At 45.8% G+C, this 25,237-nt stretch overlaps 1 protein-coding gene across 2 annotated transcripts in view; it reads right to left on the bottom strand.

Annotated features, from left to right (window-relative positions):
- Positions 1-1,431: 1,431 nt before the first annotated feature.
- The window catches only part of MAOA (monoamine oxidase A), a 73,298-nt gene continuing 49,492 nt past the window's right edge, over positions 1,432-25,237 (bottom strand). For both annotated transcript variants that reach the window (XM_045473004.1, XM_045473005.1), the window contains exons 5-15: positions 24,640-24,731; positions 19,935-20,076; positions 19,122-19,271; positions 18,665-18,824; positions 16,765-16,861; positions 13,108-13,161; positions 8,173-8,230; positions 7,023-7,120; positions 4,710-4,821; positions 4,436-4,498; positions 1,432-4,278 (exon numbers count right to left, since the gene is read on the bottom strand). In XM_045473004.1, the coding sequence (XP_045328960.1) occupies positions 4,132-4,278; positions 4,436-4,498; positions 4,710-4,821; positions 7,023-7,120; positions 8,173-8,230; positions 13,108-13,161; positions 16,765-16,861; positions 18,665-18,824; positions 19,122-19,271; positions 19,935-20,076; positions 24,640-24,731 (1,173 nt within the window). In that variant the 3' untranslated portion in view covers positions 1,432-4,131. The remainder of the gene's footprint in view (positions 4,279-4,435; positions 4,499-4,709; positions 4,822-7,022; positions 7,121-8,172; positions 8,231-13,107; positions 13,162-16,764; positions 16,862-18,664; positions 18,825-19,121; positions 19,272-19,934; positions 20,077-24,639; positions 24,732-25,237) is intronic.

Genomic DNA, 25,237 nt, shown 5'->3' with positions numbered 1-25,237 from the left:
TCTTTTCTGTGACAAAGGGCGACTGTATGTTCGTGAGGAGTCGAGTGGCTACCACATGCCCCTCCCCAGATTTCCCAGCTACTGGCAGTCGTCCTTGGACCTGCCTCACCCAAGTCAAGGAAACACCCCCTTCCCAGAGGGCAGCTAATGAAGGGAGAGAGGCCAGATCCCCTGTCTCAGTGGGGATCAATTCTGAAGCGTCTTCCCAGCCCCTCCTGAGGGTCTACCGAGGTCTCAGCTGCAACTGCTTTCTGGCGGCCAACTCCTGCCCTCTTCAGCCTTGCTCACCCCCTTCGCTGTATTTCCTGAGAGCTGTCCCCAGTAAAGTTTCTGCCCCGACTCTCAGTTTGTTTCCAGGGAACCTGACCTAAGACAAGGAATGAGCCAAGACACAGGCTGAGGGGCGGCTGGGTGGCTCAGTCGGTTAAGTGTTCGAATCTTGATTTCAGCTCAAGTCACGATCTCGTGGTTCGTGAGTTCGAGCCTCGCGATGGGCTCCGTGCTGATAGCGTGGAGCCTGCTTGGGATTCTCTCTCTCCTCCTCTCTCTCTGCCCCTCCCGGGCTCACATTCTGGCTTTCTCCTCCCCACCCTCAAAAAAAAAAAAAAAAAAAGATAAAAAAGACACAGAAAGGCTAAGTGACTTGCCCTTACAAAAATAGAGTGCTAAGCGAAATAAGGCAGTCAGAGAAAAGACAAATATCATATGATGTCACTCATATGTGGAATTTAAGAAACCCAACAGATGAACACAGGGGAAGAGAAGGAAAAATAAGATAAAAACAGAGAGGGAGGCAAGCCATAAGAGACTCTTACATACAGAAAACAAACTGAGGGTCCCTGGAAAGGTGGGGGGATGGGTTAAATGGGTGATGGGCACCAAGGAGGGCGCTGTTCGGGATGAACACTGGGTGTCATATGTAAGAGATGAATCACTGGGTTCTACTCCTGAAGCCAAGACTACCCTGTATGTTAACTAACTTGAATTTAAATAATAGTTTTTTTTTTTAAAGGATGCAAAATTCAAAAAAAAAAAAAAAATAGGCAGAGTGCTGGCAACAAATGTGTACATCACATAATACTGACATGAAAAAGAATCTTTAGAAGCCATCAAGTACAGCCCACCCTTTTCCAGATGGAGACTGAAGCAGAAAACCACGGTGATTTGCTCAAGGTATCCTAAGGTGAGAAAGCTTCCATCAGACTCCACACTGATTGTGGCCCCGTCAGGAACACAATGTCCTAGCATTTAATCAGCTCCCCGGAACCCTCGGTACGACAGAAGAGTCACGTGGAAGTCTGAGAATTTGGGAGTCCATACAAAGTGGCCTTTTCAGCCCATTATCCATGGACGAGGCCTGCTGGTGACCTCCTGCTCTATGAAGCCAGTTAACCTGGGGAGCACTGACTGAAAAGAGGAGCTAGGTCTGAATCAGGGATGGGAGTGCACTTTATTAACAAACAAAACAGTACCACACAGGCAAAGTCGTATTTCAGTGGCAAAACACACACATACGTGTACTCGCACATGTAGCACTGGGGCACATTTCAGACAGAACACGAGGCACCAAGTTCACAATCCAAGTAAACATAGTTCACAATCCTTCGGTAGTTTTCCTTCAGTGTGGTTTAAGTCCTTCTTCAACATCCGTGACAAAAAGGTTCGTTTTTTACGTCTACTTCTCGACCTTACTATGGAGTGAGGCCTACTCAGCCTTCAGAACTGGGAAGCTAACGCCAGGCCCTATGAGCTGCTTAAACTGCCTTTCATTTCTCAGGGTTGGAAGAAAGACCTACCTATGGGATCTTGGCAGTGGACAAACAAAATGGAGGGTGTCCTCAGCTCTGATTTCCTACCTAGGTACACCTGGACTAGCATTCATTTTTAAGCTCAAGCTGCAGTTTAACAGGGCTGGTTCTCATCAGGAGAAAGAAATGGGTTTTCTAAAAAGTTTGAGAAGAGGGTACATCACAGACTCAGGAGTCCTTCTACATTAAAGACTTAGCTATGCTAACAACCTCCTCCCAGTTAAAACTGTTGCCAGTTAAGAGGTTTAAATCAGCATTTCCCAAAAGGTGTGTCAGAACCACGTTAATCAGTAAGTGAACAGAAACAACTGAAATAGATCAGGGATGTGATTTCTCTAAGCGGTTTGATATAGTATGCGGCAACTCCTTCCGGACTGGAGCACATCCAAGGCATTACCCAAACTCCTACATTAGCTAAAACGCTTTTCAATTACAAAGTAAAGAGTGGCAGAAAAATCCTGCTCTTTGCTCTTAGGGCAGGCAAAACTGGAATACCTTAAGCCCTTGTTATCAGGGTCCAGTGACTTGCAAATTTATAAGGTTAATTATGCAATAAACTTGGGTTGATTTTTCTCTGCAATCTTTAATTCCCATTCAATAGGAGATAGGAGATGAGGTCAAGAGGTATTAGGATAATAAGGGTATGAAATAAAATCCTGAATATGGGAGAAGATAGAAGGAGCAGTAGTAGACTTAGCAGCTATAAACCAATCATGTGACATTCAGCAGAGGGGTAAACACAAGGGTATCATTCTCTCTTATGAAAGTATAAAATAATTGAGGCACTTAACGATTGACCTAATTAAAAAAAGATGAATTTGAATCTTGTTTGTTGAATAATGTGTGGAAGTATGCCCATCAAAAATTTTATGTAAACTTTTTGGTACTTTAAAGAGTACACTTCAACTATCTAGAAACTTCCTCTAAAATGCCTCATTCATCAGTGGCGTGGGGGTTAAGCGCATATCCACCTGTGTACCCAAGTTCACTGAATCTTGTCAACTGCTTTATTTGATCACATCGGTGCTGATTTTTCTTCTGGATGCTTATATCTAAAAAAGTAGTGTTTTAAGGCTGAAACCCTCTGGAAGGGGCTTTGAAAACAAAACAAAACAAAACAACTGAGGTTTTAAAATGGGAAAGGCCAGAAAGAGGTGGGCACCATTCTGGGCCCACATTACTCCTAAAATAGAGAAGTCACTCTTCGTATTAAAATCAGTCAATGTCATGTCTGTCATGAACTTAATAACTAAAGCCAGTGAGGGTATGCTAGAAAGTCCCAATTTCCTTTCTGTATTTGGTAGTCTCAACAAATAGCAATTGGAAATTTATCAGGTGTATTTCAGTTCCTACTTGAGAGAGATTAGCATGCCAGTATTTACTCAAAGGTAACTGTGTCATTTAAGTTAACAGACCCGCCTAATTCTACTACGGTCCTAGGACAAAAGAAAAAAAAAAAAAATATGCCACTAGGGGTCTTCAGACAGCCAGGGTCTACCTGCAAAAAAGACAATACTGTCTTGAAATCGGCATGAATATTATCACAAATGATGAGTGAAGTGATGTTTAGCCATCTTCTAGGAGGAAGAGAAGATACCGAATGCAGCTAGTCTCTTGCAGAGCTCATAAGGACTGTCCTCGCGGGAGACAGTCCTGTCACTAGGTCTACTGTGATCCCCTGGGGAGCTACACAAAAGTCACAGCAAGTCAACTGAACATTAGATCGGATGTCTAGAAACTTCACAGGAATTAGAAGCAGTCAGGAGATCCCTGAGGCACTGCCCACAAGATGTCCCCCACTAATGGTCTATCTGTACGGCTTCCATTTACTACCCCTCATCCAAAGGGGGAGCCTCGCACCCCCAGGAAACTATGAGCCTCTGGGCTTCACCATTTCCTAAGGACTGAAAAGGACAGTCACAGGCTGGGCTTGTGCCTACGCAACCGCTCCAGGGAGAAAGTGAAATGCTTCATTTGTGCAATCATCAAGCATTTTGTATTAATGAGGAGAAAAAACCCAACATGGTAATGGTTTCTGATCAGCAATTCAATTTGATGTCTTGAAATTAAGAAATCGATCACATGGCTTTACTCTCCCAATCAGAACAAATCAGTCTACACAGGCAAATCATACAATTCAGTTTGATCTTCTTGAAATTACGAGGTGGTTTTTTGGGTTGTTTTTACTCTGACACCAAATGAGACTACACCGAGGGGTTAAATCCGGTGCATATTAACAACAGTCCAACGACACAGCCTTTGCCAACAATTTGCTTTTGATGCTGCCAGGGAAGAGAAGCAGAAGGACACAGGCAGAAGAACCTCATGACCGGGACAGGAGCCTGAATTTGTACACCACAATCCACGCGGCAGTTACTGAGGTGGTAAATCCGATGATCTTCAGCAGTCCTGACACTGAGGGAAGGTTCCTCTCCCAAAAGGTGCGGGTGATCTCTACAGCTGGAACGTCCTGCACGAATGAGCAGAGATCATTAGCAGACAGCTCTCGCTCGCATGGACAAGGACGGGCGGAACGTATCCGCCAAGTCGATGCATGCGTGTGTCCTAGAGCGGCACAGTTTTTTTACGCAATTACTGGTCAGTGGAGGTGAAGCTGCTAGACTCACCTTTGATTCAGGTTCTTGAACCTTGATGTCCTTCTTCGCCACCTTCCCGAGAGCATTCAAGATCTGCAAGAAAGTGGCCACGGTATTATGAAGTGACATTCTGTAGGTCCGACCGATTTAAGGTTGGGGGTAGCCACAGATGAGCCCCATGAGTGGCGTGAGCGGCCGAGAAGTGGATGCACAAACGTACCAGAGTCAAGATCCAGAAAGAAAGGCCAGATGCCAAAACCGCCACCGCGCTCCGGAGGGCGAGTGACACGGCTGTCTCCCTTACCTCTCTAGCAGCTCGCTCTCCAGCCTCTACTGCCCCTTCCATGTAACCGCTCCAGTGTGTGGCAGTCTCAGTGCCTGCAAAGTAAATCCTGCCGACCGGCTGGCGGATCACCCTTCCAGGGAACAGAGAGGTCGCGCACAGTTACTTGGGAAGGCACTGAGGGTAAATGAGCCCATCACTGCCCTCATTTATTTATCCCACCCAAGACAGGGCAACTCCAGCCGTTCAAAGACTCCCATGCGGCCCAACCGAAGCTGAAAGGCTCCCCCCACACCCCTATTGTCTGGGCCTGCACCCAAGGGGCTGAACTTTCAAGCCAGGGAGAATCAGGCTGCCAGATCGTCGGTCGCTAAAGGGGACGTTGGCCTTTTCCTAGCCAACCAGGATCAGAACACAAGAAGACACGTGAAATCCGCAATCGGATTTCCTGGCTGTGGGTTTCCCTGTTTGTGGTCCATTCTGGTCCCTACACCGTTTCTTCCAAAGGGGTGCGTTCTTCACAAGAGGGCATCCGGCAGCAGACCCCAGCCGTGCAGGCACTCCCAGGGTGTCAGGAGGAACCGCAGTGGCCAGTGGGAAGACAAGGAGATCAATGGATTTCTAGCAAAGGAGGGACCCGAGGGATTCTATGTCTGTCTCAAAATAACCAGCTCTGTACAGTTAGCTTCTGTGAATTTATCTGGCGCCTGGCTGAAGACAGGGAACTGGGCCTTCTCTCACAAAGAGGCCTTGGCAAAGGGGAGCCTGGGTGGCTCCGTAGGCTGAGCATCCGACCTCGGCTCAGGTCACGATTTTGCAGTTCGTGGATTCGAACCCCACATCGGGCTTGGGGCCGTCAGCATGGAACCCACTTCAGATCCTCTGTCCCCCTCTCTGTCTGCCCCTCCCCTGCTCATTCTCTCTCTCAAACAAACTTAAAAAGATCAAATAAAATAAATAAAAATAAATAAAAGACAAAGAAACATCTCATGTAAGGAAAGGGTTAACAAGTCCTTGTTTCTCTGTGGACACATGTGACCTTGAGTTAACTTTCTAGCTCCGTTCCTCTGGGAACCCGCTGAAGGTATAATGCCAGGGACGTTACCAAGCGACACTGCTTCTGCAAAAATGCCTCCCCCCCACCCCCTACACACACTGGTGATAGCATCTGGGGCGGGAAGACTTGTCATGAATTGCAAATACCCAGTAGGAGGCTGTCACTTTGGGCTTCCCTGAGTGTGGGGCCTCTTGTAGCAGGGCATATCTCTTGCAGGAACCCTGGATGGACACTATGCGTATGAGGCTGTTACAAGAGACAATGGCTCCTATGGGGCAGGGGGCTTCTAAGCTAAGGTGGACTCCCCTGACGCTGTGCGAGATCACCCCCGCTGTGCAGTGGGGACGCCTCCCCGTCAAGACGAATGGCTGCAGCAAGACGTGTTTTGCTAACGTCCTTCTGCGTAGAAGGCTACCCAGAAGCCTAGGGTAGTCGTGTGAAACTAAACGTCTGACTGAGTTCAAGAAGGCCCCTTGGAGGGGTGCCTGGGTGGCTCAGCCGGTTAAGCGTCCGACTTTGGCTCAGGTCATGATCTCGAGGTTTGTGAGTCCGAGCCCCGCATCAGACTGTGTGCTGACAGCTCAGAGCCCAGAGCCTGCTTCGGATTCTGTGTCTTCCTCTCTCTCTGTCCCTCCCCTGCACACACTCTGTCTCTCTCTCAAAAATAAATACACAGGTAAAGAAAAAAAGAAAAGAAAAAGAAGAAGGCCCCTTGGAGGACAGTGCGGCTCGAAGAGTCCCCACATGGAGTACTGACACCTGAAATCCTCACCCGTGCTCTGCTCTCATTCAATGTTCTGACAGCCATTGTTCTATGTACCGACATCCTTATTTTCCTATAGACGTCCAGAAATATACACACTAGCTACCGGGGCATTCCAAATCAAAGTGCTGACTACTATTTCTAACTTTCCATCGAGTTTTGCTTATGAGTTTAAGTTTGGTGTATGTCTTTTACATATATATATATATATATATATATATATATATATACATACATTTGGGGGATGTGTCTTTCTTTTTTTTTAATTTATTTTGAGAGAGAGAGAGAGCAAGCAAGCACGGGAGGTACAGAGAGAGGAAGAGAGAGAGAGAGAGAGAGAGAGAGAGAGAATCCCAAGCAGGTTCCACGCTGTCAGCAAAGAGCTCAGCTCAGATCTCACGGTTCGTAAGATCAAGACCTGAGCTGAAACCAAGAGTCGATGCTTAACCGGCTGAGCCCCCCAGGAGCCCCGTGTGCATGTCTTATATTAATCGGTATAGTGGCCACGTAGTACCTTCCATATTGAGTCATGATCCCAGGGGGGAAGTAGGCGGTGTAACAGCCCCCAGAGTATTGCTCCTCGCACCAGTTCTTCTCCTCATAGTGCACGGGCTGCAGTTCATTGGGGAGAAAATTCCAAAGGGAAGACAAAGCTGAAATGCAACTTGTCAACAACGAAGTCTCTCCTGTATCTTACTTTAACAACAGGTTTATGTTTAAAAAAAGGTGGCCCTGTGTCACGATTTCGTTTAAGGGGAAACATGACGGTACCAAGCAAATGGCCTTCTGTGAGGTACCAAGTGACAGAACATGTATATTTTGGTTTTCTCAACCTCTTGGCGAGGGGAGCCACGGAGTAGTCCATTATCTGGCAGAGAGGGCATCGCCACGCAGACTCTGAAGTCTTTAGAATAAGTCTGCAGGAAACCCCATCAGGGGTCGGGTTCTGGAAATCTCTGGATTCTCTAAATAACAGACCTTACTTGCCATCCACCAGGGCTGAAAGAAAAGGGTGGAAGGGAGAAGGCAGAAGATAAGCACAATGTCTACGAAAGGCTTTCTTCGGAACAATTTCTCCGAGCTGGAAAAGCAAATGATGGGAATCCTGTCTAAATGGGGACCACTGAAGATGAGAACTGGTTTCCAAGAGACACGAGAGAACGTTGTCTGAGTTTTTCCCTGACACGGTCCGTAAGTTTATTATTGAACAGTTCAGAGATAATCCCCTGAAAAAGCCTCCAGCGATCTAATAGGATCCTCAGATAGAATCCCTAAGTGAGCTGTGAATGGAGTCTCCAGATGGAAAAATCAATGAGGATGACTTTGACCTGAGAGAGTCTAGATTCAGCACTCAGCTGGCTGGTGGGGGGGCAGGACCTCCATCCTGGGAACTGATCTCACCCAGCTCCAGGTTCTGACTGCAACTGGCTGCCAGTTTTCCAGTGAGCACTGAAACAGCCCAAGAACTACTGCAAAAGAAATTGCATGCACCTGCCGGCAGCCGTTACTGGCTTTTTTGTGATGGAAGTTAATCCTCCAGTAAGTGTATATCCCTTTATAAGACTCTCTTCATAAGACTGTCGGGAAACCGGAATCGGCTTTGCTTTACCACTTAGAGCAAACAGAGCAGAACCTCCTAGGGATTAGAGCTGAGGGTTTCTTACGTGTAAAGCTTCTTGGGATCCTAGCACTTTGGCGTACAGCTCACAGATTTTCTTCTTCCTATAAAAAAGAATACAAAAAAATGTGAAGGAAATAATAGCTGAGGAGTATAGAGTAAACATAATGAGTTCCAGGGCTGCTGCCAATGAACCAGATTTATTAAGAAAAAATAAAATCGATGGTAACTACACAAAAGGAACAGTTCCACGGATCTCTGCATTCAAATTACCCCTCTACGCCTCAATATAGTCATTTTATTTGAAGACTCAACAGAATTTTCCTTTTACATTTTCACCTCTTTTACTACCCCATATCATGTCTATTCAGGATTCAAATGGGGAAAATAAGATTAGATTTAGTGCAGGCAGTTTAGGAAATGATGTTAAGTGACTTCTCTGGACTATGGAGACTTCTAGGATAATCCTTTTTATAAGTCTATAATACATATGACCGTGTCTTTTAACTATCCTCTATTTGTGTTTTAAAGACCTATGAACAACTAAAGCTCACTTAATCTTTTAAATATAACATAAAATATTCTACACCATGAGAGGCCTAAGGTCGTCCTAGTCTAGTAATCAGTCACTTGACAGAATGGTCTGTGAACACAGTACTTCCAAGGGCAACTGACATGCTGTGCCTCATGACGTTACCTCAGTCTCTGGTTACCCTCATAATTCATTAGGTAGAAGACTCTCACAGAACATGGCCTGTATTAGGTCTTAAAAACCAGTAGCTTAACTGATCTAAGCACTTCCTCAAACATATTTTCACACTCACAGTGACTCCTGGTGAAATGAAAAAGTTCTTGGGGTGCCTGGGTGGCTCAGTCAGTTGAGCATCCAACTTTGGCTCAGGTCATGATCTCGCGGTTCCTGAGTTTCAGCCCTGTGTCAGGATCTGTGCTGATGGCTCAAGGACTGGAGCCTGACTTAGATTCTGTGTCTCCCTCTCTCTCTGCCCCTCCCCCCTCCTTCCCTCCCTCTCTGAAAAATAAACATTAAAAAAACATTTTTTTACGTTCCAATTTACTAAAATCCCCCCTTTTAGAAAGAAATGGTTCAATTTCAGGATTTGTTTGAACAGCTTCACACTGATCCAGTTATATGCTTTGGTATTTACCTTCCTTAGTCTTTACATAGTTTAAACACTGAAATTGCTCCAAAATATTTGGTATACGCTAATGAGCAACTGAAAAAAAATGCTTGGTAAAAAATGTGGCGAAGGGCTTAACTCAAATCTGAAAGATGAGCCCTGAAAGCTGAAGAGACAAATGGCCAAAAAAGAGAGGAGGGGAAAGGAGGTAAGGGAAGGTTATATTTACTAGTAATAAAAGAAACAGAGGTTTTTTAAAAATGAAAATTTTAGGGGCGCTTGTATGGCTCAGTTGGTTGAGCCTCAGACCTCGGCTCAGGTCATGATCTCACAGTTCATGAGTTCGAGCCCCGTGTCGGGCTCTGTGTTGACAGCTTGCAGCCTGGAGCCTGCTTCAAATTCTGAGTCCCCCTCTCTCTCTGCCCCTCACCTGCTTGCATTCTCTCTCTCTCAAAAATAAATAAATATTAAAAAAAAATTTTTTTACGTGACAATTTTATGTTGCCAATAACATTAGAAAACATTATTTAATGTTTATTTTGAGAGAGAGAGCATGCCCTCAAGCAGCAGAGGGAGAGGGAGAGAGAGAATTCCAAGCAGGGTCTGAGCTGTCAGCATGGAGTCCCACGCGGGGCTCAATCCCATGAACCGCGAGATCATGACCTGAGCCAAAGTTGGACGCTTAACCAACTGAGCCACCCAGGCGCCCCCATAGAAGGTTTTAAGGGAAAGACAAATGTGATGGCTAAGGTGATGTCCTAGAACATTCATGGCTATGTAAGTTCCAGCACAAACAGGAAAAGTTTCGTTTCCTTGAAAGAGCTGTTCGTAGTACAGATCAATAATCATAACAGAAAGGCAGAACTACTGTCTGCCTGCCTGCCTGTCTCTGTCTAATCTATGCCCCTCATGTAACGATGAGGTGGCTGAGGTTCAGTGTGAGCAGATGGGTACAACATCACTCAGCAAATTAATGGCAGGGCCAAGGCACTTACTCTCCTGAGCAATCCTGCCTGCAGCTAGTTGCTCAATAAAAATTTACTGAGTCAAAATCCGTCCTCGGCCTAGTACGGTACCCTCCTTCCTACTCTGGAAGGAGATGACTAATTCTTACCCACCTACTTCATGTGAGTGTTAGGAAAGGAAATGCCAACATTTGTGAGTCAACCAGAAAACAGAAGTATGGACAAGCATTATTCTGAAGGTTTAGTGATGCTTAGCTTATTTTGGGGACATGTGATAAAAATCTTCATTAAAACAGAGTGAAATCTTGGGGCGCCTGGGTGGCTCAGTCAGTTAAGTTTCTGACTCTTGATTTTGGCTCAGGTCTTGATTTCACGGTTCGTGGGATCAAGCCCCACATCGGGCTATGCACTGACAGTGTGGAGCTGGCTCAGGATGCTCTCTCTCCCTCTTTCTCCTAAATTCCAGTCAACTTACGTTGCAGTTAATTTTTCATTCATGGACAGTAAGTCACTTATATAGAAACGTAAGTCATTATTTACTGTATTTTGTAGTATTAGATGAGTCAAGGATAAGTTCATACAAATACATCAGGAAATTATCTTCCCTATCCCTTCCTCCCATTAAATTTAAAATTTTAGGGGGGCACCTAGGGGCCTCAGTTGGTTGAGCAGCTCGCTCTTGATTTTAGCTCAGGTCATGATGTCACAGTCATGGGAATAAGCCCCAAGTCGGGTTCTGTGCTGAGTGTGGAGTCTGCTTAGAATTCTCTCTCCCTCTCCCTCCCCCTTCTGCCCCTCCCCTGCTCTCTTTCTCTCTCAAAATAAATAAATACTTAAAAATTTTTTTTGGTAAATGTTTGTTTATTTTTTGAGAGAGAGAGAGACACAGAGTATGAGCAGGGAAGGGGCAGAGAGAGAGGGAGACACAGAATCCGAAGCAGGCTCCAGGCTCTGAGCTGTCAGCCCAGAGCCTGACGCAGGGTTCGAACCCACGAACCGTGAGATCATGACCTGAGCTGAAGTCGGATGCTCAACTGACTGAGCCACCTGGGCACCCCAATAAATAAATACTTCTAAAGAAATTTCTGATTAAAAAATTTTTTTTTAACTTAAAAATTTTGGAAAAGTTACATAAGTCAAAAATGTTAGAGCAATGCACTGATTAGTTGGACTTTAAAAGTAATAGAACATAATTTAAATGATGGCCAATAGAGGTCAGTGTGCAAATCTCTTGTAGTTGTATTTACTCACTGGTTTCTAAATCTGGCTGCTCATCATAATCATTTAAAAAGCTTGTTAAAAGGGGCGCCTGGGTGGCTCAGACAGTTAAGCATCCAACTCTTGATTTCAGCTCACCCATGATCCCAGGGTTATGGGATCGAGCTTTGTGCTGGACTCTATGCTGAGCGTGGAGCCTGCCTGAGATTCTCTCTCTCCTTCTCCTTCTGCCCCTCCCCTCTCATGCTCTCTCTCCCTGTCTCTCAAAAAATAAAAAGAAAAGCAATTAAAAGAAAAGCTTGTTTAAAAATACAAAATACTCAGGCCCCACCGCTAAGCTACCAAAAATCGTAATCTACCAGCCTCAAAAATATATTATTTTCCAAATATATTTTCCTGGTAGATTTTGAGGCAGTCAGGTCTGGGAAACTTGCTCCAGTCAATGACATATTCGGAGTTCTAAGGGTTGTGCCTCATAAAAACTTTTGAGAAGCTCAGCCACCATGTGGAATCATAACCAAATGTCTACATCCAGGCTGGTATTTATTTTACTATTAATAAGGAGGGAAAGCAGGAAATCCAAAAGAAAATGTCAAGCTTAGTGTGGCGTAATGAAAAAAACGCATGCGTTAGATGCTATTTCTAACTTTGTCGCAAGCTAGCTGTGGAGACTTGGACAAACCATTCCCCGTCACTGGACCCCAAATTCTTCCTCTTTTGACTGAGTAGGTGGACAATGGTTTCCTTCCCGAAATCAGATCTCATGGTAATTCAAATAAACACATTCGTGCGCAAATGTGGGAACCTCTGCAGCCTGAATCTCAAAGTCATCGAAGTAACTCTCAAAGCAAAGGCGGCTTGTGCATTTGCTGCTTAATTTGTTTCAATTAAACGCAGAGAGAAGTGTACGCGTGTGCGAACTGGTCCCCTAACAAAGGATTTAGGGCTACCCTCGAGAAGGGAAGCCCAGAAATTCACCGAGGCAACCCCCCAATAGCCAAATGACTATTTCCAGGGAAGAGTTCCTGGTAAGATTTTATTTGAAAGAAGGAAAGGATTCCAAGGCAAAATAAAGCGAATACAACATGGCAGAAAGAGAAAGGGAGAAAGAAAGAAAAAAAAGCCACTGTCCTAAAATGACTGTGTTTGTTATAGTAGGAAGCTATCGAAGGGAACATCAGAGCTGCATGCTAGATAAACAAAGGGGGACACATGCACACAAGTTGCAACACGCTGAAACACACCTATGCATTTGCCTTCCAGAAAAAGGATACGCCCGTCCGAGAACCACGTCAAAGGGCTAATCTGAGAACCATGTCAAAGGGCTAATGGCCTCACAAGGTGAGCAGGACTCAGCCTCAAGCTTTTTGCACAGCTAGTGTTTCCTATCATATTTCCTCCATCTCTCCTGCAGAGAAACCCTACTTCTCCACCGCTGCAAAATAAACCCAAATATGTAAAACTAAATTAATATATGCATGTGGGCAAGCACTGAGTCCACGGGGCTGTAACCAAAAGTTTGCCACAAGGTTGATTTGTTGCGTTTTTGAGAATACTCGTGGACTGTGGTGTTTTTCATGATGCCGTCAGACTGTTGTTAGTGCAACAAGCACAATATAAAGCTAACCTTTCGTGTGGGTTTCCAATGTCGATTCTTACCTGATTTCTTTATGGAGCTTGGCAAGTCGGTCTGCTTTTCGGGCAAGTATGAAGCTGGAGAGAGAGGTTACATGTGAACGATTAGGTGACAGGAGAGTTGCCTTTTTTTTTTTTTTTAAGGTGTTCTTGCCTCCACATACTCAACATTGATTAACTCTCCCACACACTCCCATTATTTCCCCCTACGACAGCAAATGCCATACTATCTTCTGTCTGCCTGTGTCCAAAACCCCTCTAGGTTGTGGGCTCCTAAAGAACTGGTTACCTCCTACTCAATATTTTACCCCCAAAGTTCAGCACAGTCCTTGGCATATAGCTGGGATAGCAAATGTTAGTTGAATTCATGTTGCATTAAATGATATCCTGGGAATGACTGTTACCCTCTGCCAAACACTTGATAAAAGCTGGAAAAACATGGGATGCCTGGGTGGCTCAGTCAGTTGAGCATCCAACTCTTGATTTTGGCTCAGGTCATGATCTCACAGTTTGTGAGCTGCAGCCCTGTGCCAGGCTGTGCGCTCACAGCCAGCGCGAAGCCTGCTGGAGATACTTCCTCTCTCTCTGCCCCTCCCCTGTTCGCATGCTCTCCATCTCTCTCAAAATAAATAAATACACTTAAAAAAAATTTTAAAGAGCCCAAATGTCCATCAACTGACGAATGGATAAAGAAGATGTGGTTTACATATACAATGGAATACTACTTGGCAATGAGAAAGAATGAAATCTGGCCATTTGCAACAACATGGCTGGAACTGGAGGGTGTTATGCTGAGTGAAATAAGTCAGTCAAAGACTGATACCATATGTTTTCACTCATATGTGGAATTTGAGAAACTTAACAGAAGACCATGGGGGAAGGGAAGGGAAAAAAATTAGTTTCAAACATAGAGGGAGGCAAACCACAAGAGACTCTTAAACACAGAGAACAAACTGAAGGTTGAAAGGGGCTTGGAGGGGGGCGGGGAAAACGGGTAATGAGCACTGAGGAGGGCACTTGTTGGGATGAGCACTGGGTGTTATATGTAAGTGATGAATCACGGGAATCTACTCCCGAAGCCAAGAGCACGCTGTATACACTGTATGTTAGCTAACTTGACAATAAATTAAATTTAAAAAAAAATTCTTTTTTAAAAGCTGGAAAAACATCTATAAGTAAATAGCTGTAGTGGATGCCACGGTGAGCCACCCAGATCCCTCTTCAGGATCAAGCACTCGTTACCCTCAGCTCATGGGTGAACACTTCCCCAGCCACTGCATTCGGCAGCAGAGAACTGCCTGGCTTGAGGTCCTGCCACTCCCCAGAATGACTAGCTCTGGGGTGCGGTGAGGGTATCAAAGCCCCACACCTCAGTGCACGACACCGCTGAAGGGCCATCCCAGCTCTAGACCTCCTTAAGGGTTGGCCGAGACCTCCGTGGGACAACACTGGTGCCCAACCTCTCCCCCTGCTCTGTCCTGACTCCTTCCCTTCCCCACGGGCAATAACCCTGAGCGCACACCCCAACGGATCCCCTCTACCCAAATCTCCATCTCCAAGTTGGCTTCTGAGAAACTGGCCTAGCAAAGCCTTCAAATTCAATCACTCAGTAAAACTCAGTTATAATTTATCTGTAACGCTGATATTACTAATTGTTCAAAAATCCAAATGAGCTACAGGACAATGAAATTTTTTCTCGGATGAAATTATTCGAGATCATTCTGGGAAGCAAAGATTACAATATGCATTTCGGGGGAAGCTGTGGACTACTTAAGAAATCGGAACTAATGAACTTTATGGGATATAGTCCTAATTTTGCTTGATTTAACACTGCTACGTCATGGGGCTTGCTAGAAATGATTCTGGTTAAATTTTACGTGTATGTCAGAATCAGTCATTTTAGGCTTACACAGGATTTCAATGAAAATCCCCAGTATCCAATGAAATATTAAATGATATATCTGAAAACCTTTTCAGATCTTGGGTGCTTCTTACAGTTACTTTTTAATTTTTTTTTTTTTAACATTTATTTATTTTTGAGAGATAGAGAAAGACACAGCATGAGCAGGGGAGGGGCAGAGAGAGAGGGAGACACAGAATCTGAAGCAGGCTCCAGGTTCTGAGCTGTCAGCACAGAGGCCGATGTGGGGCTCGAACCCACAGACCGTGAGGTTATGACCTGAGCCGAAGTCAGACCCTTAACTGAGTCATCCAGGTGCCCCTTACAGCTCCTTTCCTAAAGGGCGGTTAGTGTTGGCCGTTCCTGTCAAATCTCAAATCGAGAATGAAATAACCCCTTGGATCTAATTCTAACCATGGACGACTATTCTTTAACTTTCTTTGCTGTTTTATTGAGGAAATTAAACATGCTGGCTTTGGGTGGGGGACATTTCACAGCTCTGAAGTACAAGGTCCTTTCTAGTTTCCAAAAGGTACAAGTTATCACAAACACAGTGCTGGGCAATTACCACCCCTATCGTTAAGGCTTTCATTGCCCAGAGCAAAGAGCAGGGTAGAGGCAATCCAGTGTCAAGGCAAGAACAGGGTGGAGGCAATAAATGTAGGTGTCCAGATAAGACAGATTAGAATATCACTTTTTAGGAACTGCCTAAATAGCCCCCCCATCTGGAAAACTACGGCCACACATGTCTTTGTTAATAACAACACTAAAGAAAGCCCAGAAGGGCAGAGGTCACAGTATCTAACTCCCAGGGCAAGAGCATCAATGTCCTTCCATCCACAGTTGGATTGCTCTTGACGGACAGTCTCCCAAAACCTCCACCTCAACCTTTTGTTTTCCTTTGGCATAAAGAAGGCGATGGCAAACTGCCCACGTAATCTGGACCCCTTCTTGCCCAGTGGGGTTAGAGACGAGGAGGATGTGTTGTTCCTGTGATCGTTCCTTCGTGAGCGCCTGCCCTTCACCCTTCCCAGGGAGGCCAGCGCCATTTCTGACAATTTACAGCCAGAGAAGTGGTTGCAAAATATCTTGTGAGCAGCCCAGGAACGCAGCCTGCAGCAGAGTCCTGGGTCTTGGGTCTGCTCCTTTTGGTTTGCTAATTTCCCTTCTATGATGCAAACCTGCGTGAGCTCAACTGTCCCCAGGGAGAAAGGGAAAACCACCCTGTCTCTCTGAAAGTCGCTTGCCTGTTACAGAAGCTGTGCCCTTCTGGTGTCATGTGGTAGAAACAACAGCCCTTTTATTTGTGTAGCTTTGAGGCCACAGTAGCTGTTGGAGGGGGAGGGTGGGGCGGGGATGGGAGGAGAAGCGGGGAGGCTCTCCTCTTCTAGACACAGAACCAAACCCTGAACCATCCCCAGTGAAGGACAGCCGTGGAGCGACCTACGGGGAAGAGTGACATCCACTCGAGGCCTGGCTCTAATTCCAACAGCACTTCCTCATTGGCTATCTCTCTTATATACCAGGGTAATAATGAACGTATTCAACAGATGCTATGCGGTGATGCTTGGAATGAAGACCAGGCTAAAGCCTTCCCAGGGTTCTTGTGCCACATGCAAAACACTACTCTAATATTTTAATACGTGGAACAGGATATATTTCTGTAGGGTTATTTATGACTGCTTGCATTCGATTCCATATGCTCTGCCAGCATCCACACCAACACACCAATACGAATTAGAAATTTAGAAATTTAGTTAGAGCATCCAGCTCTAACCTACCCCATGATAGCAGGCAGTGATCCATCTGGCTTGGTGTCATCCAGAGTTATTGAGATGGGTGCTTCCTCATCTTGAATGATCATACAGCCACAATAATCTTAATAAGGAGAAAATCGGGAGATTGAAATTGACCTCATCCGAGATTTATGGGAAAAATACACACACACACACACACACACACACACACACACACACACACACTATTTTGCTGGAGCACCTGGGTGGCTTGGTTGAGTGTCCGACTTTGGCTCAGGTCATGATCTCATGGCTTGTGGCTTCGAGCCCCACATGGGACTCTGTGCTGACAGCTCAGAGCCTAGGGCCTGCTTTGGATTCTGTGTGTCCCTCTCTCTTTGCCCCTCCCCACTCACACTCGGTCTCTTTCTCGCTCAAAAAAAAATAAACATTAAGAAAATTTTTTCTTAATAAAATAAAATAAAAATAAAACAGCAACAAAAAAACACTCTACGGGGCGCCTGGGTGGCTCAGTCGGTTTAAGCATCTGACTTCAGCTCAGATCACGATCTCACGGTTTGTGAGTTCAAGTCCTGCATGGGGTGTGCCCCACTTCTCTTTTTTCTGTCTCCCTCCCTCTCTCTCTCTCTCTCTCTGCCCCTCATGGGATTCTCTGTCTCTCTCTGCCCCTCACTCACTAGTGCCCTCTATCTCTTTCTCAAAAGAAAAGAAATAAGTAAGACAAAAAAAACTATGTTGCTAAGAGGAAGGCAAATCTCAGAGCATAGTCTTTGCCCCACCCCTAGTAGGTATTTCCTGTTCAATACACACACTAACTACACAGGGTGTCTGTGGAGCCAGACACATGGAAAATGACCCATGTCTATGAGCTTTACATAATGGTCACGTATGACCAATATGTGGCTCACACTGTACCGTGTCCCTGGAGCCCTGGGCTACACGGGGTAACAGGTGCTTGAGTTAGACGGAATCAGCCCTATGAGCCCATGGAAGAAGCTGGCGGAAGGAATCCTTTGAGTATGAGCAGGTTTAGCAACGACAGCCACCATATCCACCCAGGCCCTGCCTCATCTCATTCTTGAAACATCCTGACAGTAGGCCTCCTTGTTGCCATTCTACACAAAGACACGGAGGCGGAGAGGTAGTGCCACACCAAGGCTGCTCAGCTGGTAAGCAAGGGAAGCCCAGGACTGCGGGACTTCAGAGCAGCGGTCTCCCCACAGAACCGCTCCGTGTCACTCTGCTCACGAAGAGTAAGTGGCAGGACCCAAGGCAGGAACCAGGGCCCCGCAACTGGTGGGGTCTCTTCCTTTCCTTTCATTGACAGCAAGTGGTGCTGGGATCATTTTGGGTTGCTAGAGGCTATGAAGAGATGGACAGCCTGAGATTTCTGATCCTTTCTCTACCCATTTAAAAACACTTACCTTTTTCTTAATGTTTATTTGAGAGAGTGAGAGAGAGAACAAGCCGGAGGGGGAGGGGCAGAGAGAGAGAATCCCCAGCAGGCTCTGTGCCATCAGCGCAGAGCTCGATGGGGGGGGACTCGATCTCATGAACCTGAGATCAAGACCTGAGTTGAAATCAGGAGTCAGACACTTAACTGACTGAGCCACCCAGGTGCCCCTTTTTAAAATTGTTTTTAGATAGAGAGAGTGCAAGCAGGGGAGGGGGGCAAGGAGGGAGAGAAAGAATCCCAAGAAGGCTCTATGCTCAGCACAGAGCCCGATGCGGGGCTGGATCCCATGACCCCAGGATCGTGATCTGAGCTGAAATCAAGAGTCGGACGCTCAACCGACTGAACCACTCAGGCGCCCCCAACACGGACATTTTTAATCTATTTTCTGTTCGGTATCTACCATAAGGTCCCTAAAAGAGTGTGGTCCTTTCACTTAGCACATTTTAAACATGAGTAAGTTCAACCTACCGTTCTTCTTCCAAAAGGCCTCCTTGTAATACATCATGCACTTAATGATAGATCCCATCGGAAGACGTTGAATTAACTGGTTTCTCTCTGACGGAAGCTCTGGTTTGAAGTGCATCTTGGCAGTCAATGTTGGAGGGATGGCGCTAATTACGTATCTGCACTGAAACACACAGACACAAAATACCACCTTAGACGCGTGAGTGTCGGTCTTCACAGAGGGTGGGAAACAACATATTTACCATCTTGAATGACCCTGAGCAGTTACCACATACAAACTGAGGCCACTGTGAGGCGACACAGCAGAGCAAGGCAGGTCAACTAAAAGTGGTCATTTGGAAGACAGAGGGGGAAACGTGCCGGCACTAATTACCCCACTGTCTGGGTCACATTTGGTTACAAGTTGCAGAATACACGAGGCCTGCTTAGTATATGCTCTTTTTTGGCTAGGCTGAATTACCTCATACACTTCATGATTCAACGTCTCTATGATGATGCTGTCACCTGACTGGTCAACATAGGTGACAGGACACTTCAGCTTCACCCTGTCCCCGAGGCGGTCCATTATCCGTTCACTCACTTGACCAGATCCACCCACAAACTTCCGTTCCTAGAGGAGAAGGCAGGTGATGAGGCTACAATCACAAAATAGCAGTCATGATAGCTCAGAAAGCAAAATACAGGTCAAAAGAAGCAATGTGGAATTTCTAAGTATAAAGATACTGAAAAGATGCAAGTGTCCTACATTTGCTGAAGCTAAGGGTCAAATGGGCAATAGCTCTTGGGGCCACAAGAACAACTTAGAGAGTTCTGGAAATTTCCTAAGGAGAGGAACTATTCACTGGTTGGAGAAAGACTCTACACCTTGCACTACAGTACAGAGCATGTCTAGAACAGAAATAACCTGAAGCATGATCATTTTACCCATTCGAGGATTTTTTTCGAAAATCACTTGATTGTAGGAATTTGGCTCCTCCTACAGGGACTAATTTTCCCTACCTTCAAAAAAAAAAAAAAAAAAGGAAGGGACTGAATTCCCCAAATCTAATTAATTCGAGACGGAACATTCTTTAGCTGAGAACTCATCTTCAGGAAGGAGAAAAGGAAATGAGAACTGTTTTCAGGCAAGTTGGTTGAAACCATTTCCAAAACTCAGGTTCCAAATTCACTCACGTTTCAAAACGTGGAAGCGGTTACCTTGTAAGACGCTACCCTGGGTGAGGGCAAAATCACAAAGGAAGTTGGTGGGTGGGGGGGAACGGACACTCCGTACCTGGCCCCCGTTGGTAACCGAGAATATCCGAGTGGTGCCTCCACACTGTTTCACGTACCACAGGAACCACAGCGCAGACACCTCGTGGGGTTCAGAGGTCACATTGATGTTCACGAAGAGATATGCAAATTGCCTAGCAGTCCTGGTCACGTAACAAGAGCAGCTGTCAGGTGTAAATACATACACGCTTCACAGGATATCGCATCTTTTTAAACCATAATTTAGAAAGCATTTGTGTTGCTTTTGGGGGGAGAAAAAAAAACTCTCGCGGGCTCAAGTCTCTGAAGGAGTGCATGTTTTAACTCTTGGTGAAAATAAGCTTTTCCTTTGCTTTTAGGGAATTCTGGGTCAGCTCCAAATATATTCATTCTGGAACAGTCAATATTCTTGAGATGGATCATTAAGGATATAATTCTCATTGATTTGAACAAACATTCTCTCTTCTCTGCCTCCACCACTTACTTCCACTCTGATCCAGGCCACCAACATCGCTCACCTGGGATGTGGGGGCAGTGGTGACTCCTCCGGGCATCCCTACCTGGTTTATGACCACGCCCTCTTTTGATCCTTTGCCACGTTACAGCCAATGAACTCTTTTGACAGTGCAAAACAAAAACACACTTCATAAAACCCTTCAATGACATGCATGGTAAAAGGCAGAAATCTTGAATGGGGCCACGATATCTTGCACCATCAGCTCCCAGTGAGCTCTCCGACCTCTTAATTACGTCACTTTGTCATGACATCCATACTGTCATATCATTGCAAAAACATGTCAATCTCCCCATCTCAGGGCCTTCAAGAACTGTTTCCCGCTCTCTCGACATGGAAAACTGCATCCTCCACACCACTCACCCTTCATATCTCCCACCATCCACAATGGCTCACTCCTGGAAGATACCATCCATTATGCCATCCATCTTTCCGGTCTCCCCCATCCACAGTGGCTCATTCTCGGAAGATACCATTCATCACACCATCCATCCTTCCGGTCTCACCCATCCACAGTGTCTCATTCCTGGAAGATACCATCCATCCTTCCGGCCTCCCACCATCCACTGTGGCTCTCTCCCGGAAGATACCATCCATAATGCCATCCATCCTTTTGGTCTCCCCCATCCACAGTGGCTCACTCCTGGAAGATACCATCCATCCTTCCGGTTTCCCCCATCCACAATGGCTCACTCCTGGAAGATACCATCCACCACACCATCCATCCTTCCAATCTTCCCCATCCATAGTGGCTCACTCCTGGAAGATACCAACCATCACATCATCCATCTTTCCAGTCTCCCCTATACACAGTGTCTTATTCCTGGAAGATACTATCCATCCTTCTGGTCTCCCCCATCCACAACGGCTCACTCCTGGAAGATACCACCCATCACGCCATCCATCCTTCGGTCTCCCCCATCCTCCACAGTGGCTCACTGCTGGAAGATATCATCCGTCACGCCATCCATCCTTCCAGTCTCCTCTATCTACAGTGGCTTATTCTTGGAAGATACCATTCCCCTAACAACGTTCACTCTTCGTATCTCCCTTAAACCTCGCTCATTCCTGTGATACCATCCTCTAACATCACTCCCTGATACTGTCCACACTCATCCACTGCACCTCATTCTTGGAAGTTACTTAACAGGCATATCATTCACCCTTCCTGTCTCCTCTTACAGCAAGGTAGCTCGTTCCTGGATGGGACCATCCCCTCACACCATCCACTTTTCCTGTCTCCTCTATCCACTATGGCTCATTCTTGGAAGACAGCATGTTCCAACATCCCTATTCCTGTCTCTCATCCACAGACACGTAGCTCATTGCCAAAAAATACCATCCCTTACACCATGTATCCTTCCTATGCCCCCCCCCCCTCCAACACACCTGAGTCACTGTGGTTCCTTCCTGGAAGATACCATCATAAAATGGGCCATCCACCCTTCCTATCCCCCAACATGTACTATGGCTCATTTCTGAAAATACCATCTCCCTATACCATCCACTCTTCCCCATCCCTCCATCCACTGTGGTTCAGTCCTGGAAGATACCATCACCCCCACCCCTGCCATCAACCCTCCTGTCTCCCCCTACCCATGTGGCTCATTCCTGGAAGATACCATCCCCCTCATCATTCAGCTACCCTTTCCAGAAAATTATCTCACTACCACATCACCTTCCCGCCCTCAACCCTACCCTCACCACCCCAATCACTGTGATTCTATCCTGAAAAATATAATTTCCCCACCAGCCACTCACTCTTCCTGTCTCCCTTAAACACTGTGGCTCAATACCGGAAGATACCAGCTCCTCACTGTATCTGCTCTTCCAATGTTCCCCCATCAATCGGCACATTTCTGGAAGATACCACGCCCCCCACACCATCCATCCTTCCTGTCTTGCCCATCCACAGTGGCTCATTCCTAGAAGATACCATTCCTACAAACCTTCCTCCCTTTCCTACCTCCATGGATAATGGCCCATTCTTAGAAGACAGATACCATCCCACCAATCCATTCATTCTTATTTACAGTCTCTCTTCACTCACTGTGGCTCAGTCCTGAAAAATGCCAACTCCCCACACCATCCAAACTTTCCCATCTCCCCCCATCCACTGTCGATCCTTCCTGGAAGATACCATCCAGTCAACAACTCTTCCAGTCTTTTCTCTTTCCATAGGGCATTTCTGGAAGATACCCCCCTACCCGCACCCCCCCCCACACACACACACACACCATCCATCCTTCCTGTCTCCCATCACCCTTGTGGCTCATTCCTAGATGATACCATCCCCTTACACCATTCACTTTATCTCCCCCATCACTATAGCTTTTCCTGGAAGATAATATGCTCCAACATCATCTACCCTTTTCAGTCTCTCACAAACAGTCACTATAACTCATTCCTGGAAGATACAACCCCCTACACCATTTATCCTTCCCATCAGCCCCTACCCCAGTTACTGTGATTGCTTCCTGGAAGATACCATCCCCCCACTAACCATCCACCATTTCTGTCTCCCGCCACTCCCCCTCCATCCACTAGGCCCTATTCCTGGGGCATAACATCCTCCACACCATCAATCTCTCATGCCCTTCCTCATCCATTATGGCTCATTCCTTGAATATACCATATTCCTACACCGTCTATTTTCCCTGTCTCCCCCCACTCACTATGACTCACTCATGGAACATACCATCCTTCCACACCATCCATCTACCCTGTCTCCCCCATCCACAGTGGATCATTCCTAGAAGATACCATCCCACCACACCATCCCACCTTCCTGTCTCCTACCACGCACTACGGTTTATTCTTGAATATACTAACTACCAACACTATCCATCCTTCCTCATTCCTGGAAGATATCACTCCTACAGACTATCCACTGTGCCTCATAAAGCCTGCTCATGGAAGACACTATCCCACCAAGCATCCATTCTTGTCTCTCCCAGGCCACTGTGTCTCATACCCGAAAGATACCATCCCCTCACACATTTCATTCTTACTCTTTCTCCCATCAGTTGGGTCGTTCTTGGAAGATACCATCCCCCCCCACACACCATCCAGCCTTTTTGTCTACCACCAAACACTGTGACTCATTCATGGAGGATACCATCTGCATATACTGTCCACCTTTCATTTCTCCCCCCTTCCACTGTGGCTCATCCCTTGAAGATACCATTCCCCCACAGCATCCACTCTTCCTACTCTCCCCATCTGTTACAGTTCATTCCTGGAACATGCCATCCCCACACCATCCATCCATTTGGTCTCCCCCCATTCACTGTGGCACATCCCTTGTTGATAACATATTCCCACATCATCCTCCCTTCCTGTCTATCCCCCAATACTAAGGCTCATTTCTGGAAGAGCCTTCTTTCCACACCATCCATCTTTCCTCTCTCTCTCCCCTATCCACTATGTGGCATTCCTGGAAGATACCTTGTCCCCCATACCACCCACCCTTTCCTGTCTCCTCTCATCCACTGTGACTCGTTTCAGTTGATGCCCTAAGTCCTTGGTTTATATTTAAAGACTGCTGCATCTAGGAATCTCTCTCTCACCTTCAGGTCAAGTTCCCTGTTACAGTCACTCCTGCAACATAATGAAATTATGTGTATAATGTCAGTCTCTCCTGCTAGAAGAATATTCCCTCTGTGAGTTTAGGGGCCATGCCTAACAAATTCCCTGCCATTTCCCACAGGTTGGTATAGTGCCTTCAGATAGCAGCCCCAGAAAGCTGACTAAATGATCTGTAAGTAACTCAACTAATGACACAGGTTCTCGATGAAAACGTTAGAAAATTTCTATTTCTCATTAACACAGACCAGCTTTCCTTCAGTTTCGTATTTTTCTATACCTGTAGGGAATTAACTCTGATACCTTCCCAAATTGCTTCTGTAGCTGACCACTACAGAATCTGAGTACACAACTACTTGCTTTACTGCAAATCACACGGCCCTTTCATTTAAAAAAAAAATCTACTTCATTCGCCTCCTCTTTTTCTATTATTTTAGGTTCCTTTTATGTTCATACCCACTCTGAGGTGTCTGAAGTTCCCCCCCAAGTTGTTCCTGACTGAAAGATCATTAGGTTTCCTCGTAACTTTTTTCCTCCAGCTGATTACAAAACACACCACAGTGCAAGATCGGACAGAAAAGATCCAAAGAAAAGATAAAAAAGTGAATTTTAAATAGTCGAGGATTACTTTGTCCAGCAGATTTTATCGATGAGCTCTTTCATGGTCATCTTGTCCCATTCCTTAGCATGTGGGGCCTCCCATGGTGCATCGGCTGGAATCTACAGAGGAAGAAGGGCCCACAAAGGTGTGCTGGTTACTGCCTACTGCCCCACCAAGAAGCCTTGAGAAGCACCCCTTAAATCCAGCCTCTGTGTCTGTGTCGGAATGAGTGATTGTCATAAAATTCTACTATAGACAGTGATGGGGTTGGGATGGATAGGTCTTTGGATTCTATGCCTTAATGCTGTTGCCAAAATAATAATTATTATTACTATTATGCAAAAAAGGGGGGGATTTACACATAAATGTATATATAAATTAATATGAAATTATGATGATGTTGATCATCGTTATTATTAAGTCCCCAATTTAAGTATGAGAGCTTGGGACAAGGTAAAAATACTCTGGGGGAACAAATCCCTCTTTCCTTTACTGTCTAAAGTGGTATCACACATGAGTAAGACAACTACGAGCAGGACACCTGGCAAGAATATGTCACATGAGTTCTCACGTGGCATAGAGCTAGAAGCACACAGGCATGACAATCAGAGCATGACAATTCAAT

The sequence above is a fragment of the Leopardus geoffroyi genome, chromosome X (genome assembly GCF_018350155.1).
Source record: "Leopardus geoffroyi isolate Oge1 chromosome X, O.geoffroyi_Oge1_pat1.0, whole genome shotgun sequence".
NCBI classification, from domain to species: Eukaryota; Metazoa; Chordata; class Mammalia; order Carnivora; family Felidae; genus Leopardus; species Leopardus geoffroyi.
This window is presented reverse-complemented; position numbering and strand designations above follow the sequence as displayed.